Source organism: Dermacentor silvarum, chromosome 9, assembly GCF_013339745.2.
Source record: "Dermacentor silvarum isolate Dsil-2018 chromosome 9, BIME_Dsil_1.4, whole genome shotgun sequence".
NCBI classification, from domain to species: domain Eukaryota; kingdom Metazoa; phylum Arthropoda; class Arachnida; order Ixodida; family Ixodidae; genus Dermacentor; species Dermacentor silvarum.
Window position 1 is genome coordinate 121,337,572 of NC_051162.1, and position 19,695 is coordinate 121,357,266.

General features: G+C 44.4%; 1 protein-coding gene across 1 annotated transcript in view; it reads right to left on the reverse strand.

Annotated features, from left to right (window-relative positions):
* Window positions 1–319: 319 nt before the first annotated feature.
* Window positions 320–19,695, reverse strand: part of LOC119464202 (poly [ADP-ribose] polymerase 1) — a 64,114-nt gene continuing 44,738 nt past the window's right edge. The window contains exons 17-25 of the mRNA XM_037725069.2: window positions 18,698–18,820; window positions 16,229–16,312; window positions 14,412–14,534; window positions 12,830–13,063; window positions 10,652–10,804; window positions 9,393–9,520; window positions 8,031–8,092; window positions 6,369–6,489; window positions 320–2,450 (exon numbers count right to left, since the gene is read on the reverse strand). Coding sequence (XP_037580997.1) covers window positions 2,378–2,450; window positions 6,369–6,489; window positions 8,031–8,092; window positions 9,393–9,520; window positions 10,652–10,804; window positions 12,830–13,063; window positions 14,412–14,534; window positions 16,229–16,312; window positions 18,698–18,820 — 1,101 coding nt within the window. The 3' untranslated portion in view covers window positions 320–2,377. The remainder of the gene's footprint in view (window positions 2,451–6,368; window positions 6,490–8,030; window positions 8,093–9,392; window positions 9,521–10,651; window positions 10,805–12,829; window positions 13,064–14,411; window positions 14,535–16,228; window positions 16,313–18,697; window positions 18,821–19,695) is intronic.

Below are 19,695 nucleotides of genomic sequence, written 5' to 3' on the forward strand. Positions count from 1 at the left end.
ACGTGCCAAAACCAGTTCCGATTATGAGGCATGCCGTAGTGGAGGGCTCCGGATTAATTTTGACCACCTGGGGTTCTTTAACGTGCACTACAACGCAAGCACACGAACATTTTTGCATTTCGCCTACATCGAAATGCGGCCGCCGCGACCGGGATTAGATTCCGCGATCTCGTGCTCAGCAGCGCAATACCTTAGCTGACTGAGCCATCGCAGCAGGTAGCAAACCACGGCACAAATGCATCAGCTCTAGTTAATTTGGTTTTACTACTAGTATATCTGCTCATCGGACCACTTCGAAACAGCAGCAAACGACCAAATTACAGCTTAAGAAAATGTTTAATAAAGCACACCATCAGTATGTACAACTTGACAAAGCAAGAACTAGACAATGTCAGGTCCTTAAAAAAGATGTTTCAGCCATTCCTCACATCCACACAAACATATTTTCTAAGGGCATTTGAGCTGCAGGAAATGTAGAAGTTACTGATGCCTTGTTATCGAAAACCACTGTGCGCCCTTGTGCCTATGGCCAACAGCACAATACCAACAGAACAATCTTGCATTACTATCTCAATGGGCAAGAGAAACTCTTAACATGCATGTTTTACAATTGCGCAATTATCTGAAAGAAAAAAATTAAGGCAAAGGGGAGGGTAGTTGTGGGTTTGTCACAAATCTGGCCAAATGCAAAAACAAAAAACAATCCAGAATGGTGTCAATGGCACCACCACGAAAGCTTGGGTCTTAAATGCTTTATGTACAGGAAGATGGCAAAATAATTGTGCAGAAAAATACAACACACAGCTGCACGTGAAAATTAAAATAAAATTAACACAGGCTTGGGACCACTCAAAAACTAACAAGTATGGTTGCTGCATGACTATCCTGCAGCAGCTACCACAGAGTAGAAACAAAAAAAATATATCAACTGTGCTCTGTACAGGTACAATATGAGAGTGATTAATATTGTTTTCTTCAGTATTCAGAAAGCAACTGACATCTTTGGCAAGGAATGGAAACCAACAACTTGGTACTATCAACGGGCAAAACCTGACTTGCTTTAGGGGACAGTTTGGGGCATTAAAGCTTACAGAATCGATACTTGCATACCGGACATTTGAAGCAGCAACGTTAAGGATTCAGATGATTCTTGCAAGCAAAACACAGCTACTTTTTGAGCACTATCAGCTAGACGACCACCTATTGGCAGACTCATCAGAAGCCAACTTGCCTGTCAATGCCTACATCAGAGTGAGCAAATCGGCACAATCAGACACACTGTTACAAGTGAACCGCCTCTTCACATACGGAATGATCAAGATATCCTTCAATAGTTGTACCCTTTTGTCTTGCTTTAAATGGCAGCATCTTATCAGCAGTTATCATTATTATGTTATCAACGTTAAATGCGGCCCTGCTTACTGCATTAGATGCAATCACAGTCCCATACATGTAGCTCAGGCGCTCTATTCCACAGTACACTCAAAATGAAAGTACTCACAATTCTAGCTGGTTACAAAATGCAATACAGATGTGCACCTCCTCAGAGAGCAAGTGTACCGTATGCACACTTTATCAAGTAGTTTCCGACAGAATGCCATTACCTAAACACAAAACAAGGCAACTAACAATCCAAACCTCCCACTGCAACAGCTTTGGTTGCGGAAGCAGACATGGATATGACAACATATTCCAACTCTCAGCCACACCTCAGGCATGAGCGGTTTCCACAACAGCATTGCACACACAAAATTTTGTGACCGAGCCAATTAAAAGCTTAACAAGTATGTAAACAATGGCCACAGGCTCCCTACTTGAACATTTTTTATGGACTTTTATCTTTGCCAAATTGGCACACCAAATATGACAGCTTGCCTTTGCCTAGGAATTTAGTTTTCTTCAGCCTTTAATGCTACCACACACTACATACAGGTAGCCCTAGGAGCAAACAAAACGCAGTGCTATGTTTCTGCTTTGAATGCGTAGTGCGTACCGCTCATGATCTAGGAAGAAGCCAGGAGCCATCATGCACTCTTGTGGATGCCAAACACTTATTTGACCTAAACAATCAAGATCTCAGAGACATAGAATCGTGTATAACTGCCTGTACAAGATTCTACTGCATTAAAGCAGACGTGCACCTCCTTGACGCACGCAGCTTCCCATTTGTTTATGCTCAAAGCAAACCACATCCCAAGAAAATATCACTGCTGAAGCCGGAGCCACAAAAAATGCACGGGGCAAAGAATTCTGGTCCAACAGTGAACGCTTCGCCCGATCCAAAGCTCGCACAATCTTTGCCTTCTAAACTTGCTGACTTCGTGTGCATTAGCATGCAGTCCAATGCAAATAACGCACAATCTCAGTGGCCTCCCCTTCAAATGCCGTAGTTGAACTTGACCTTCATGAGGTAGCGCATGGTGACCTGAGCAGTGTCGTACACAATGTACCTGGAGAAAAGGAGTGTTAAGGAAAAGCACAAGCACAGCGGCATTTTGGGGGGGAAAAAAGATTAATAGGAAGGGGCTGTTGTCAAGCTGGATATCTAAGAAACTGGTAAGTGCCAAGTATATAAGGCATAACTAATAGGCAAAAGTCTGCTAGGCAAAAGCCTGCTAGGCAAAAGTCTGCTTACCCTTATACTAATTAGGTTTGTGGGAATACTCAAATATCACAGAATGTAATCGAATAGTGAATGTCCCAAATAATTCAATTTGCAAATCAAATATCTACTATTTAAATTTTCAAATATTTGGTGTAGCGACCCTTGCAGCGCCGCATGTCACATGTGCAAGCGAGCGCCTCCTTTTGTCGTTTCTGGCAGAACAGGAGCGCTGAGCGCACCGTAGATAGAACCGACGCGGTTGGAGACTCTGTCTGTGAACGATTTTGCCGAGCTGCAAGCACTCCCCGCGTCGACCCGATGCAGCGATCGCACATACAGTGCCCGAACACTGCAATTTGCAGAACGGCGCAAACTTGCCGCAACCCTCCCGATTCCAGAATTTGACAGGTGGCAAATGATGCACAGGAACCTTACCATAACCTACGTGTCGTTCTGTACCTTGGAGAAAAACTGGAAAGCAAAACTTTCTATGCAATGAAAGATTGCCAGAAATCTCAGGTCCACTAATGAACTGACAACATCATTGCATTAAACTGACATCATTGCTATTCAGTACAACATAATGTTACTAATTCTATAGCTTAAGAGGGAAAAAAGCTGTTTGTTCTTATGGACAATCATCCTATCGAAAAAAAATTTTATACACCTTCATAAACAATCAAACCTCAATATAACGAACCCCGATTTTACTAAATTTGCGTTGTAGTGAACTATTTTCATTACCCAATTTTAGCTCCACTGAAAACCGTGCAGTTTCTTTTTTTTTTCGATTTAACAATGGTTTAGGCCTTTTCAAGCATGTACATTGGAGCCTGTACGGCTGGTAAATCTAGCAAAAAACTTAAAATTCTGGCAAAGGTTATTCACAAGCGTCCTCCCGCACGAAAAGTTTGAGCAGCAAAAACACCGTCAAAGCATGCGCGCCAGGACGCGGTATGCAGGAAACACCACTGTGCCATTCGTCACGGTGGTAAACCACTTGCTGAGGCCGTGGGATGCGCTGCAGCTCGAAGCGCTCGTAGTAGCACGAGAGTCGACGATTTCAACACAAGGGGGGTGGGGAGGGGGTAACGCGTTAGGTGGAAAGGGGGGCGGCAGGATATGCGCACCTATCTGCACTCTCCCCCTAGCACGTGAGTCTCTTCCTCTACCCTTGCTGTGGCTACGCATGGCTGTCCATATGGGGGCCACGCATCGTATCTTGGAGGTAGTCTGCGGCAAGTGCCAAGGCGAGCCGAGATGGTTGGTGCCTTGATGTGAATTGTGTTCCCGCGCCTTCTGAGTTGGCAGCCACGTAATCTCAAGTTTCCAAGACACGGCACGAATCATTCGCTCGCGTTGTGACAGTAAGTGTTCGTGGTCATCGAGTGAGATTTGTTCACGTTTGACCGAGCGCGCGTGAAACCAATAGAACTACAAACCTTACTTCGCGTAGTTGTCTCTCGCTATCACCATCAAAGCCCCTTTCTGGCAAAACTGTGAATTTTTTTTTCACAACAAATATTCGCACCTTTTTTACACTTTTGGTTTTAATTTGTGAGCGCCATCTGATGCCAGCTGTGGGCACTAAGCGCAACAAGTCATGGCGCCCAAGATTCGTGGATCTGCACCGCTGGCGCTCATAACCATGCTATTACGGCCCGACCTCCTTGCGATTTCTGTACAAGTTCTTCCTGATAAGATACCAGGAATGTGCTGGGAATTTGTGACATTATTATTACTCCTGAAACTTTAAAACCTCTATGAAATTCTCCAAGTTTTTTTTTTTTTTTTTCGTTACCAGTACACCTTCATTGTATTGAGGTCTCCCCATACTAGAACTGAGCTGTAAACAGTGTTGGCATGCTAATTTTGAGTTCCCTTCAATACAGTGATGGAAGTGGTACTTGGTCTTTTGGAGCAGAAAAGATTGCAGTTCACAGCAGAAATATATGTTTTTGGAGCAAGAAAATTTGCTCTTTGGAGCAAGAAAACAATGCTTTGTAACTTGCTGCTTTGGTACAAAGTGAGGAAGTTCCACAAGCAGTCAATGGAAAGGGATGCTGTACGAGTTAATACTTCCTGGAAAATTGCCTTCATTGTGTATTATACTAAGATACAACTCTTCTTCTACTTGCTGTTCCGTTTTCGTATTATGAAATAAAAGCATGAAGTTAAATGCAAATTTAACCCGAATCCACAGTTAACTCTGCATTTCAATAAAGCGTGCATTCCTCCCAAGCTGTCTTTGGCTTCGTTATGCCTTTAACCTGCTGTACATTTCATCTGTTAGGGTTTCATCTGCTAAACTCAGGTCGACAAATTCATACATACAGCTGCCCACTGCAAGGACGCTATTTTTCTTGTCCTTGCAAGCATAGATCATAGATGAAATAGTGTCTGTGTTGTGTAGCTCGTGTGTCCTTGTCTACTTCCTAGTACCGTTTTCGAATTTTTTTGCCCCCATGTTCGGGGTGCCTAGTAGTAATACCGTATTTATTCGAACATAAGGCGATATTGTTTTTTTTTTCCAGTATTTTCAGCCTGCAGATCACCCACCGCCTTATATGCAAATTTTGCCTGTAGGTGTGGCTTCACGGCAGCACGAATTTCGCCTTACAGTGTGGCTTTACAGCAGCGTGTGCCCTGCTGCCGTGAAGCCACCTTACAAGGGGAAATTCGCACTGCCGTGAAGCCACACCTAAAGGCAAAATTTGTAAATATAGCCCGCACTTCGCACATTGAAGCTTTTTAAAAAATTCGAATCACAATCTACTGTTCGATATTCGCACACCTCTATGCTTATAACTAGGGGTGTGCGAATCTCGAATATCACCGAATCGAATCAAATCGTGATCGTTCAAATATCTACTATTCGATTTTTCAAATATTTCAATATGGAGACCCACGCAGTGACACGTGTCGCATGCACCCCTTGCGCTTGTTGCCGCCCAAGTGGGCGTTTCACTTCTGTTTTCAGTAAAAAAGGAGCACCGAGCGCACTGCAGACAGGCCACCCCGGCTGACACGGTAGTGGACTTTGTTACTGCGAGCGCTCCCAACAATGAAGCTGCACGAACAGCGCCTGTTGTTTATCCTCGGCGCTGCTATGCCCGGAGCGTGATGCGTGGCCATGCTGTCTGTCGCGCACATTGGCCTTATGATAACCCACCTGCCAGAAAGTTGGGCGAACCCTTCAGTATTTTAGAGAAAATACTGGAAAGCAAGACTCTTTATGCAATAAGTAAACGATTGCCGCAACACACAGGCCCACTATTAAACGGAAAACCTCATTGGTATGTAGTACAAATGAATGTCACTAATTCATTAGTTTCAGACATAAGAAAGCACTTGATTCTATTCAACTTACATTCTATCAACAAAAAATATTTTCCAGGCCTTTGTATACGCACTGAGCTGTAATCAGTGCTGGCATACTAATTTGGTGTTCCCCTTAATAAGAGTGGACTTTACTATATATCTTCATTTCTGTGTACGTAAGTTACTAGCTAGCTTGCTACATTCTGGTTTTGCAATGTTAGGAAACTCCCAAGCATGTGCAGCACCATGTTTTCTTAACCAAAATTTGGAAGCATTAAATTTCAGAAAAAATTTTCTGTTATTCGATATTCGGCTTTTTTTTTTCTTGATTCCCTTTGATACTAGATTTGAAATCTACTATTTGGTATTCGCACATTCCTACGTATAACTCCTCCAAAACAAGGGGTACAAAAAAAAATGCTATTGCATTTAAAAAGGATACTCATTGTAGAGCAGGCTACTGGCGCCAGCTTTGGTGTCCTTGAGGGAGGGTCCCATGGGCACCTCAACACCATCGGGGGTGACGACCTTGTTTTCCGGGTTTGGATAGGTCATGCCAACACCTGGTTTCCAGAAGATCAGCAATTCCCAATGAGAAACAATGACATGTCCATTCTCTGGCTGCTACACTCGCACTCCATAACAGTGGCAGCTAGGGTGCTGCATTTCATCGTCATTGTTTGATTCAGCCTGCTTATCTGAGGCCCTATCAGAATATGCAATTTTCGTAATCTATGTCTTGCACAGGCCACGCCCACACTTGAATTTCGCAAGATTAGCAATGGCCAATGAGAAGCAAGGGCATGCCCGTTCACCAGTCCTTCACCAACTTCACCATGTTTCTTTGTCAACTGCAGCTGCACACCAAAGAGTGGCAGCTGTGGGCCTATATCTTCAGTCTTTGATAGCTCGATGCAGTGCGCTTATCTCATTTTATATCAGAATATTCAATGAACTATTTAGATAGGCCATGCCCACAATGGAAGCAATGCCCTCACAGAAACATTATGTCCATCCTTCGATAATTGCTCTTTTATCTCAAAAGCAGCTAGGATCTAGCATTGCTTGCTTATTCAGCATGTTTATCTAATCTCACTTTCGATCCAAAAACCCAACTTTCATTTTCTTTAGGTGGCTTAATCTTCTAGCATTAAGTTTTCATAAATACTTGAAAATAATACAAACACACATGACATCTCAAGTTACCGTTTCGTTTAATGACTTTTTTCTCTCTTTTTCAGCAACCCACAAAATTACCCAAATGTAGGCATTCAAGTACAGAGACTTCCGTTGATTCTACTCGGGTTAATTTGTTTTATCGGTTAATTTGATCCCGATCAAAGGTCCTGATAAGGGCCTGATTTCGGCCCAAATTTTCATTATTTCGATTCTAAAATTGGCTTTCGCCGGATAATTCGAACTTGACCAGTCAGCATGCCTGACCTCTTGGTGACCCCAATAGCAAACCCTTTAGTGGCAACATCTGTCTCGGTGGAGCTTAAGGGACAGCGAATGCACTGAACACACCGTCATATTCCGTTGAAACCGCCCATTTTCAGCCTGCCCTAAGAGGATTTCCAAGCAATAACCATAGCTCACAATGTTTCATTATCGTATTTACCCAATTCTAACACGTGGCTTAATTTTTACAGGAAAATTTGGCTGAGAATTGCCTGCGTGGTGCAACCGGACATTAAAACCACCTTTGCAGCCTTCGTATAAATTACTGCATAACACAGCTGTATTGCAGCAAAGCTGACTTTAGGAAACTGGCCGCCACTGAGCAATACATATTAGACACTTGCTTATTTCTCTTCCAAAAATTCAGGTCCTCGTTAGATTTTTACTTTGTTTAGGAGCTTTATTGTCATTTTTATGTTTGTTTTCTACTTTTGGACACACAGAAAGCAGGTGCGTGTTTCGTTCAGGGGTGCGTTAGAATTGGGCAAATACAACTGCTGGCACTTTTTCTGCAACTTTTCCTGCCGGATAATTCGATCAATTTCGTTGGCCCTGTCAGGGTCGATTAATGGAAGTTGACTGTAGTTTTAGGTGAGGCATACACAAGAAGAGAAAGTACATGTAGTGATGTACCCGAACTTACCCTTCGTGGAATGGTAATTTGGAGGCAATTTGGTGATGAATTCAGCATTCTTTCTCTCATACCTACGAAAAAGAAAAACATAGAAAAAAAATTTTACAGGCAAAATTACACGTTAGAATACAGTAAACATTGTAACTTGGCAACGGCTTGGCAATGCACTGCTTTCATCACCAAAGCACATCCAAAAGTTACTTTAGATGTTAAAGTAGCAGCAACAGAGTCGCACCACATGTTCCAGAGACTTGCATGCATCACAGGACAAACTGTTGGAAGCGATTAGTCAAATAAAGGGCTACCATTGTGTTGGCAACTGTTGCAGAGTCAAGCAAGAAATGCCGAATAACAATACAATTGATTACACGGAGGACAGCATGCTGTGGTTCATAGATAACGATAAGGAACTGTCTGGCAGTGACAATGATGAACATTAAGTCTGAATAATTTACATTCTATGAGGGTAAATTCTACGGGCTTTATCTTCATCCGATTGTGACAATCAAAGCCATACTTTTTGTTTTCCTAATAAAAAAAGATGGCTGAACATTACTTTTGGATGCACATTATTTTCTTATATGGAACACATAAGAAATGGTGCACGTTCGATTCCAGGGCGCATTAGAAATAGCTAAGCAAGGTAATACAGCACCAAATCACCAATACTTCTATTGCAAAAATAAAAACTAGCCAAACTGAATTGCACTAAACAGTTAATTTCGCCATTCAATTCTCCTAACTGAGCAACAAATAATTAAACTTCAGTCAAATGAAATCAAATATGTGACTGTCTTGTTCAACTTCCCTTTTCCCGACTAAATCCCAAGATGACTATATACTAATAGCAATCTTCGGATGGTCACTATGATACTCCAAATCTGAGCTAACTGATTTCAAGGGCACTCTGGGTACCAAGTAAGAAAACTCTTGCACCAATTGAACAACCGGCTGATGTTTTGGAGCAGTGAGAAGGAAGAGCGAGAGCTGAGGGGAACTTCTGGTAAGGCCCTTGCTGCCAGCTGCATTTGGTACAAAACATGGTAGCGCACGTGAATGGTAATCACCGCCATGAATGAAGTGAGAGTCAATCAGACTTCACCAGCCCAACGATGGGAACAGGTGGGATCACGTGCCAAAAAATATTGTCCACATTTCTCGGCTGCTACGATGGCAATACAGGGAGCATCTCTCAGTGCTCTCATCAAGAGTCGGGCGACTGGAAAGAATCATCCAAATGTAGCCAAAGCACCCCTTTTGACCATCCAAACATGATCAGCCTTTCGGGAGCGCTTTCGAACACTCGAAAACGACCACCCGAAAAAGTAATAACTTCTCCATCTCTCCTGATGACTATTCTATCAAACTCACATGTTTCCCAGAGCAACTTCGCAGAGCAGCAGCAGTCCTACCGGATTGCTGGGCGATGTGCAGCAGTAGTTGGCACTCTTGGAGACCATGTCAGCAAAATAGATACCCTTGCCAAACATATAGCCAGTCTGCAAAGAAAAAAGAGCAAAAGAAAATTCCATAAGGTCTCCTGCAACGCGCATGAACTCGCAAACCAATTGCCAAGAACTGCTCTCATGCACACTCAGCTATTATCCTGAATTGTGCTCATCGTCTTAAAATGTAGCTTAGAAGGGTGGCAGATTGTGCTAGTTGGTAATGCATTCTTGTTGCAGAGGCGATAGCACAGAGAAGTGAACTGGATGACGAAAGACAAACACGAGCGCTAAAAGCACGCGAAAAGTTCGTAGTGATATACAAAGGATTTTATGCTCCAATATGCACAGGACTTTCTGTGGTATTCTTTACAGGAGCAAGTGTAAAAAACTAATTTCAATCGCAAAAAAAAATATATTTTGTTGAATTTGAGAGTCAGCAACCACAGATACAGTTTTATGGCGTGTCAACGATACCTTCACATCGGCAGTGCAAAGATTTCGCGTACACTCCACCACTGCAACCAATAGTGTCGCCCGCAGGGGACGACGCTATCATAAAGAGCACAGGCAGAGGGAAGCGAACGCTTCACCTGCCTCTCGCTTCAACATGTCTCCGAAACTTGAAACACGACCTCCAGCGCTAAACACACAGGAAGACAGCACAGATGAAGCCACAGGCCATCTCAGCTCACCCTAACTTTGCACCCACTGCAGATTACCTCCAACCGAGCGCGCGACTCCTGTGTGCGATCAGGAGACGCACACTCACCTGCCTCCCACTCAAAATCAAATTATGGGTTTTAACATTGTTCATGTTAAAGGTTTAGCATAACACAAGCATTTTTGCATTCCGCCCCTGTCAGTTGATGGCCACGGAGGCCGTGGCCATCAACTGATCCCATGACCCCTCACTAAGCTCTCCTGCATGTCAACTTGGCGATGCATGCTACAAAACCCTGCAATAAGCATCATCTTCAGCTGTCATGCACACTCATTGTAGCCATTATGAAAGGGTAAACTTTGATGGCCACAATCTTGTAAGAGGGCACCGCAAAAGGTTCATGATGTTAAAGAGAGATCATGAGGTCATGACCACCAGAAAGCGTGGCATGCAGTACGCACAAAGATTTGAACGAGCTATCCTTCAAAGACCAATGACCAAATGAAAAACTTCCAACGTACCACAGGTGCCTCGGGAGGAGCAATGCGCAGCCCCTGGGAGAGGATGCCCGCAAAGTTTGCAAGCCGCGAGCCGTGCCAGAGCAGCTTGCGGTTGGGTAGCTTCCGGAAGGGCTTGTAGCGCTTCGCCTCGCCGTCTTTCACCACTTTGAACAGCTGAAGAACGCAAAGCAAGATAATTAAAAACAGTTACTGGGGCTTAGTTCTAAGCACTGCAATGGGCCATAGGGCAAAAAGTTTCATACACAGATCACCAGAGGGAAATTTGGCGCTAGTGTACGGGTAGGTGTTGGGGAAGTGCAGTTTAACAGTTCATCTAGCATGGAAATACAGTGGTCAGTGCATGTATAATCTGAACTGCGTCCTTCTGGCTACAAATGTTCTCGTGGCTTCCTATGTATCAAATTCATTCAATGACAATGATTGGCGTCACTTGGCCCCTAATTGCTACCATTCAATGATAATGCGCAAGTCAATCAAATTATGGGGTTCAACACCATAAAGCAGCCGAGGGATATTAGAGACGCCATAGTGGGGGGGTTGACTACACGGGGTTCTCTAATGCGCATCTAAACCCAAGTACTGGAAACCCCAAAGGAATGCAGCTGCCACAGCTGCGAATTAAGCCCGCGACCTTGTGCTAGGCAGCAAAACACCACAGGCCTACGAGCCACTTGACGCTCCTCTTGACCGTAACAGCATATTCCACATGAGGTTTTCACATCAGAGAGAGGAAAACCGTGCATCCACAGGTAGCACAAAGCAAAGTCAAGCAAGCATTCTTTTCAAATTATCTGACACCCCTTTTATGCAGGTCCATTCCTGTAGCTGCTGGGACTCAAAGATCGCTTAACTGTTAATAGCGGCTAACACATGAAGGATTGCTGGCAAACATTTTATTTATTTATTTATTTATTTATATACTTACTTATAATACCTCAAGGGCCCCGTGACGAACATTACACGAGGAATGGGCACAGTGACAGTGAACAAAATAACATGAGGATGAGTGCAGTAGTACAGCCATTCTTTTGCGTTATTGCTGGTAGACTCTGGCAAATCTTCCAGAATGTCTTTAGAACAGCGCCGCCCATCTCGTTTTATAAAATTATGCGTGTCATGCAGGTGTGTCATCAATGAAACTGATCCTTGAATTGCCAGATCTTGCCATACATTGTAAGCTTATGCGCTTATGCCTCTTTCACAAGATTAACTACACTGATCCTGTTCTTGAAGATGAGTTGTTCCATCATCCATCCTACATTTCACCTCGCATTGATCATCAAATGAAGGTCGGGGTACCACTATGCAACTACAACTTTACCTCATTCATACCACGGACCGCCAACGACTGGCACCACCTTCCTGCCACCATCTCTGCTATCTGTGACAACACTAATTTCAAGTTGCCAGTGACTACGTATGTACTCACCACTCCTTTCAGTAATGCCTCCGCGCCTTGAGAGTATGCAAATGTACAAAAACCTAATTAAATAGACATGATTTCTTTGACGGCAGATTTGAAGCCAGCAGGGTCAGTGGTTGCCACAGTATGGCTGGGAAGGCAATTCCTGTCATGCGTAATACATATGCTAAAAGGACTGCTGAAACGCTGTGGTATGGGCACATGGAGGGACAATGGCATTCAGGTGGGTGTTGTAGGCCACACGGACGAGTAAGACGAGTTCGTTGTTAATCAACAGCGAATGAAAAAGCTTGCGATAAACATTTAGTAAAAGTATTATGCGACGATCGGCCAGAGCAGGAAGATCAAGTTGAGATTTTAGCGCCATGATACTAGAGTTTGAAAGGATGTGCTTGTTCCTTTAGTGTAAATCGAAACAACCTGAAATAATGCAGGTTCCACATAACTGCATGAGATGCCGAAAATGCACTCGCTCTGTAGCCAGTTTCCAAGAATGCACTTTAGTAGGATGTTCTGGCGGGCTAGTTGGTTCATAGCTTTTTAGACGTTTTTAAAACTGTCCTCGTGTCCTCGTTTTTTTTTTTTCACGCAGTTTTAAAAACGTCCAAGAATGCAGTAGCTTCAAGCGTACGTTTTGAAGTGTGGATTAGGCCACCATGACAAATGCAGACAAACCTGGAAACACAATGTGTTCGATTCGTTTTTGACTCGTTCGCGCATGAATTTATGTTGCTAGTTGCAAGCATGCTTTTCACCTCGAGGATCTCCAGCTTGTACGAGCGATGCGTCTCGGCGTGCGTCGTCTCGACGTACTTGCTGAGCAACGAAAACTCGTCGTGCGACCGGTCCAGCACCTGGATGTCCGCCTTCAGCTGGCTGTAGTGGAAGTCCACGGGGTGCAGCTTGTCCTCCTCGGTGTCACCCTCGTTCTTGAGCAGGTTCACAGCAACCTCAATCTCCAGCAGCGAGCTCAGCATGTTCACCTTTTGCTGCACGTGTGTAGGAGGAAAGCAGAGAGCCAGCGTTGGCAACCACATCGATGCCCATGAGTCACACTCTCCGCATTTACATCACGAGGGGGGCCCTAAAACACGTTTGCTTTAAACCTGAGCAACCCACTAGAATGAATGTGACGTCCCTCAAGGAATGTTTTCCCAGAAAAGTACATTTTTGAAGGGGACCTAACATGAAAAAAGATTACATATATTCTTGTGCAAGGGGCACCCCCCTAAATTTGGGAATAAATAACTCGGCGAAAAATTACTCGTGTATGAGCCACACCCCTATATTCCCCATGCGTGCACGTCTCAGTCACAACTGCTCACCATTGACGCGATCAGTAACCTCGTCAGTTGTAATCGCAGTAGATACCACTTGGCAGGAAGCTCATCGACCTAACTCTTGGCATCGTCACAAAATTAGTTTCCTGGCACCTCACAGTTCGTGCCTACACTTTACAACAGTGTCATCTTTTGCAGACAGCTGCGCGCCAATACGTGAGACACTTCGTTTCTCATTGCTGCACCAGCCAAAAAATTCGCACACATTTGACTATAGCACTCGGTTCACGTCTTGCATGAAAACTCCAGCAGTTTTGTATCACGCAACCTCACGCAGGGCATGAAATCCAAGCCTGCATCAAAGGACAGCTTTACCTTTGAAGAGCATGATATCAGCGTGACCCATGGTGGCGTATCAGACTCCTCTTCGGTTGCTTCCGCAGTCAATTAGCACCGGCCAAGTGTCCCGGCTCTCTTTAGTTTATCTGATGTTGTGGGTACTGGTTCATAAAAGCCCATGTGCATCACTTAGGGTTTCACCCATGGGCTTCGCTCTTCATACATACTGTACAATATCATGCAGGGAGCTTTTGTCACTCCCAATATCACTTGGAATGTATGCAGGCACTATTAACTGTAACACTCTGTTTACATGTTGCATGAAAACTCCGGTAGTTCTTTCATAGCGCAACATGCAAGCACGTGTCAGAGGACAGCATCATCTTGTAACAGCACTCTAGTGGTGAACCAGGTTCCAGCTGCTCGAGGTCCATAGTTACATGCCAACAAGAACAAATGCAGTAGCAAACGAAGATAAAATAAAGGCTTCGCAAAATCTTCGCCCACAACAGCAAGCATGTCAGTTTATGAAAGCAGATACAAATTTATTTACTCTTCACTCGTGTACAGGCCGCACCCAAGAAGTTCGAGCCCAAATTTATGGGAAAAAAAGTGCGGCCTTGCACGAGAATATAAGTACCGCATACAAAAGCATGCTGCACAAGCCCCGATCATGAGCCCTAAACAAACAAAGTATCAAAAGCTGCGAAGGACAAACCTCAATAAGCTTGTCGTCCTTGAGTAGCGTCGGTTTGCTCATGCCAAAGTCGTGCGGGATGAGCGTGTAGAAGCGGTTCGAAGCATCTGTGAACTGGTTGTCTGATCCGCCGGACTTTATCAGCTGCACAGAGAACAAAATTAAGAACTCATTGAGTTGGGGATCTTGAAGAATGTCGGTGACGTTGGAAAACAACTGGCGATTTTTCAAACATTTTGAGGTAACAGCTGTACATTCCTTCTAACTGCTTTCTTTCAGTGTTCTAAGTCAAAGGTCAGATATTGAGAACACCGAAAATCAGTAAACACAAAAGTGCGATGCACAACCCTATTTTAGGTGACATAGCAATATAGTAAAACCGGTTGTAACAAACAGGCTTATGCTTTAAACGTAGTTTGACATAATCAGGTAATTCGATAGATCCGAACTCGCCTATAACAAATCTATACAAACTTTCGTGATGCATTCTTTATACAGTGGTGCTCCGTTGACACATTCCTCGCTGTTGTGCTTTCCCGGCTGCTGCCTCACGTTTTCGCAGGTCCCAACCTGAAGCTCAATGACTCCTGTGTATTACGTTCCCATTAGATACATTGCCATTCTGTAATGTTCACGCATTCTATGTTACATTTGAACGCGACGGCCGCGTAAATCAAGCAGGTGTACAGTCAACGTCCCACTTTTCAGACTCCCTAGTGGCCGCAAAAACGTCTGAAAAATCATGCAGTCCGAAAAAATGAACGCAGGCCTTTTACTGCCCCCAAGGATTCAAATCGCCACAGGAACGTCTGAAATAGCTCTGAAGGACTGCAAGTACACTTATTAGGCGTATCAGTGCTTGTACTGTGATAGGAGACAGCGGGTGCACGCATATATAATTAAAGGAAACGTGCAGTGTCCCGTGACAATTGCCCCTTCCCACCCTTGGTATGCTTCACCGCAATACTTCACCGTGTAACTTTGCTGTATTGAGGCGAAGCTGACTTTCGGGAACCGGCATTATGCAATGTGCCGTGCTTTCCGAACTTCGAATTGTTTCAATGAAAAACACGGCACCAAACAGCAAGAAGCCAGGTAGCAAACGTCAAAGTAGCTAGGCCTAGCGTTGCCGCGGCTACGGCTGCGAGCGGATTAGTGTGCAAGAGCGCCGGTTCGACGCAGTGAGATAATCAAAATGGTTGTGGCTTCGATTAATGCTGTTTCGGACCTGCGGCAATGCAACAAGTCTGGAAAATTGAACGACAAAGAGTTTTTGTGACCGAAATTTCAGACGTTCTTATATATTGACTCTATGGGGTGCCACAAAGGCATCCGAATTATCGGGCCTGTCCGAAAACTCTAGCGTCCAAAAAATTGGTCATTGACTGCAAGTAAACAAATAATGCATGGCAGAAAAACAGCGCAACTTTACAAGTGCAAAGAGAGAATAGGCACACATCAGCGCCAACTGGCAACCCTCGCTGAATCAAGTTGCGAGTTGGCACCAGCGTCCCACTATTCTTTCTTCGTCCTTGTAATGTTGTGCTCTTTTTCCACCATGCATCTGTACCAAATCGGCCTAATGTCAGCTCTCCCAAAGACAACATAATGACACAAACACAGCATTTATGAGTACAACAGTGGTAACATCTAACAAGAGCAAGGTCTGCACATGGCAGTCTCCTTACAAGAGCTTAGTGTACTATCTCCTTTACAATAAAGAGATGAAACAAAGTGTAAATCTGAATGAAATAAATGTTAATTGGCTTGCGTCATGCTCCACTTTTCTCACAGCAGATGTATCCGCGCAGAACATCAAGAGTGAAACAGCAGCTCACCTCTGCCAGCTCCGTCAGCACTGAGTACGCCTTCTGAATCTGCCGCTTTGACAGCTTTCCCAGTGGCATCTTGGTCAAGTCAATCTGTAAGACAAAAGGGAATCTCCATCATAATTATTATCATCATCAGCCTACCTCACGTTCACTGGAGTATGAGGGCTTCACACCTGTCATGTGTCAGGCAACTCTGTCCAAATTTTCTTATCAATCCATCATACCCTTTACTGTGCTCAACTACATTTCGTTTTCCTTGACACTCACTCAGTTATTTGGCAACCCATCCTTTGAGAAAATACAGGGTTTCAGTTCAAATCTCGATTCAACAGAGTCCATGGGACCTTCAAAGTTTCTTATTAGAGAGCTTCATTCAATCGAAATGCTTATTATGCAAATAACAATAAACTTATTCGCAGCAACAGAAAGAAAAGAAAAAGATGCAATTTTTGCCAGCAAATGTAGTTATCATATACAGCTAGCATAATAAGCGCATCTTGTATTCCTCCATTGAAGCAGTAAACTTTCCTAACTGGTGAATGGTATCCATCGCCTGAACTGAACCCCACCACACTTGTATATTTCCCTGCATTCCCCCCCAAACTTTGTTAAATAAACCAAGATATTAAGCTCACTTCGTGTCTTCGAAGTTTTCAATGCATTAGGCTCCATCAATATGTGCCAGGGGAATCTTCAATAAATTAATAATTTAGTAAAATTAGGTTTCAATAAATCGAAGTTTTGCTGTGCTCCAACAGACAAGCTGCCTCCTCTAGCCATCACATGGCCTGCCCAACTTCTCGTCCTCCTAATCTCAACAAGAACTATGAGTTGAAGAGAAACATTGTCATTCACTCAAATTGTAGCACAAAGCCACAAAGGAAACCCATGCGGGTTTCCCCATTCAGAAAGAAAGCTTTATGACTTGTCCACATATGCTCTAAAATCCATTCTGCTGCCTTCTTATCTCTGAATGTTATGCCTCAGTACGGCAAAGTAAAAGTGCTGCCCATGTATGCAAGTCCGAGCAATTTGTATTTGTACATCAAAGACCGCGAAGCTGTACAGCTGTACAGTCTCACGATAATCACAGCCCAAACTTGCCATCGTGAGGGTAGTCTGTTCGGCCCAGCGCTACGTAAACTGTGCTATGCATGGCATCGCCTTCTAGATTTCACATGCTGCCAATCTCAGAGGCCCCTTTCGAATGTACACATTCGCTTCTGGAGACAGCAGTAGTACTGAACACATGGCCCAATCCGGGGTCTGATACGACGTGCGGCATGCAGCATACAATTCAGGACATGCATCCGAAGCAGCGAGCGGCACCTAACGTATTCGGCTGACGGGGCCGATAGGCCTAGCTCGGTGGAAAGCAGACAACGGCGCTTACGACCCAGCCCAAGCTCATTAATGAACACTTTTTGCTAACACAATTAACAATTGTACAGATTATATCGGGCATAATTAAATGCAACTCATTTACTTGACGCTGCCGATGCAAAGAGCAAACATACAAGCCAAGCGAACAGCCTCGCTCAGACGGTCAGTGTGCGCTGTCCACCTGCAAAATGCCCTCCCATTGCATCTCCCGGTCTCACCAGTCATTTAGCAGTAGGCGTTTCTTTGCAGAACTGGCACACTTTCGAGATAATTTTATTCAATTACTAATAAACAAATTGTAGCCGTTTTTTATGACTGTGAGCGGCGATATAGGCAAAATCCTCAACCGAGGAGATCAAAACGGCAAAAACCCAGCCCACTGACGCGGCTTTTGTGCAGAGGGGACATCAGAAAATGTCATACACCAGCCGCGCCGTCATTGGCTACGGCCAAATGACGGTGTGATCGATGGATGGGCTGAACAACGGTGTGATTGTCAGATGGGTCAGACGATGAAAACCTGGCCAGTTTGTTGCACACCGGGCATCTGATCCAGCGCGACGGCACGATAAGACACCACAGATCCGGCTGCTGTTCCAGCACGTAGGACACCGTATCAGACACCGGTATTTAAAATGTCTAAAGGTCAGGCAGGTATAAAACAATGGCACTACAGAACGCGCGGAGTGACGCTTCTATGACCATGCTACTTGCATAGCTTTCACAGCATTGACTGCTACATATGAAACGGATACACGTCGGGGTTGCCGCTGTCCGAAATCTACCGAAGACTGCGAATGCTTCATTTTATCCGAACTTGGTATTTCTGGACTCTCTGCTATATCCGACGCATGACGCTGTATGCTGCGCCACCTCTACTGACAAAGGAGTCTGGCTGCGCGCTTTCTTAGATGCCTAGGTCAAACGGTCACTTCAGGGCTGAGTTGCTGCCTGTTGCCCGTTCCCTTGCTTTGATACCAACCACACCAACGCACGTTGCTGGCACCGCAAGAAAACCATTGTGGAACTACCATGTACAGCTTCATGCTAAAGCTCTGATGGCACATTACCGAACTGCCCGTGACAACCCACCTCGAACTCAAGCATGGTCTTCTCAAAGTTGTTCATGTCGAAGATCATGCAGATGAGCTCTTGAATGGACATGTGCAGCTTGGAGTCCTTGCTGGGCTTCAGCTGCTTCTTGTCGACACTGTCCTGTAAAGATAGTGCAAAAAGGACAACACATGATGCAACCAGTAAAGGTAAAAACAGTCAATGGAGTGCTAGACAAGTCTCTGCTACTGTTGTTTTTCTGTTTGCTATGTGCACTGAAGCATAGAAAAAAATTCAGAGCCCTTCCCCTGCAGAGAAAATGGGGGTAAGCGAAGCTTGTGGCAAGACAACAATGTCACAGGCATTCTGCTTTGTTTGCACTAAACTCAGGGTCGGTGGCTCTTCGCTGACGTTTAGCCTGGGCTTCGGAAGCCCTCACGTTAGAATCGGACAAGCTTCATTTACCCCCATTTTCTCGACAGGGGAAGGGCTGGTGATTTTGTCTCTTTGGGTCCCATGTGTGACAAGGACAGTTCAAGGGTGCGTTACAGGTCCCCAAGCCCACAGGGGTATGTGCAACTGAGCTTGGACCCTTTCTGCACATCACCAGGATAGGCCCACTTTTCAGTGTGACCACCAACACCAACACCACCACCACCACCACCACCGACAGTTGTGAGCCTATAAAGCTTCGCTTAAAAAGTAGAGAATAGAGTGAGAAATACTCAAACAATGAAAAGCTAATGTTCATTCCTTCAATGACTTTTTCTACTATACATCAGTAAAAAAGCAAAAAGTGAGAAACATGGCACTTCCTTCTGACCTGCACGCTAATACAAATAAGTCAGCGAACACAACTCCCACATAACTTTAAAGGGTCCCTGAAACAGTTCGGACAAATTTTGTAGACGCGTAGGGTACAGCTACAGTAAAACATTCGCGTAACAATTTAAGTTAAGCGTCTCATATTAAGAGAGCTATGGACGATTACAAGTTACCCTCCAATGCATTTTTTTTAGTTCTCATTTTTTAGGAGG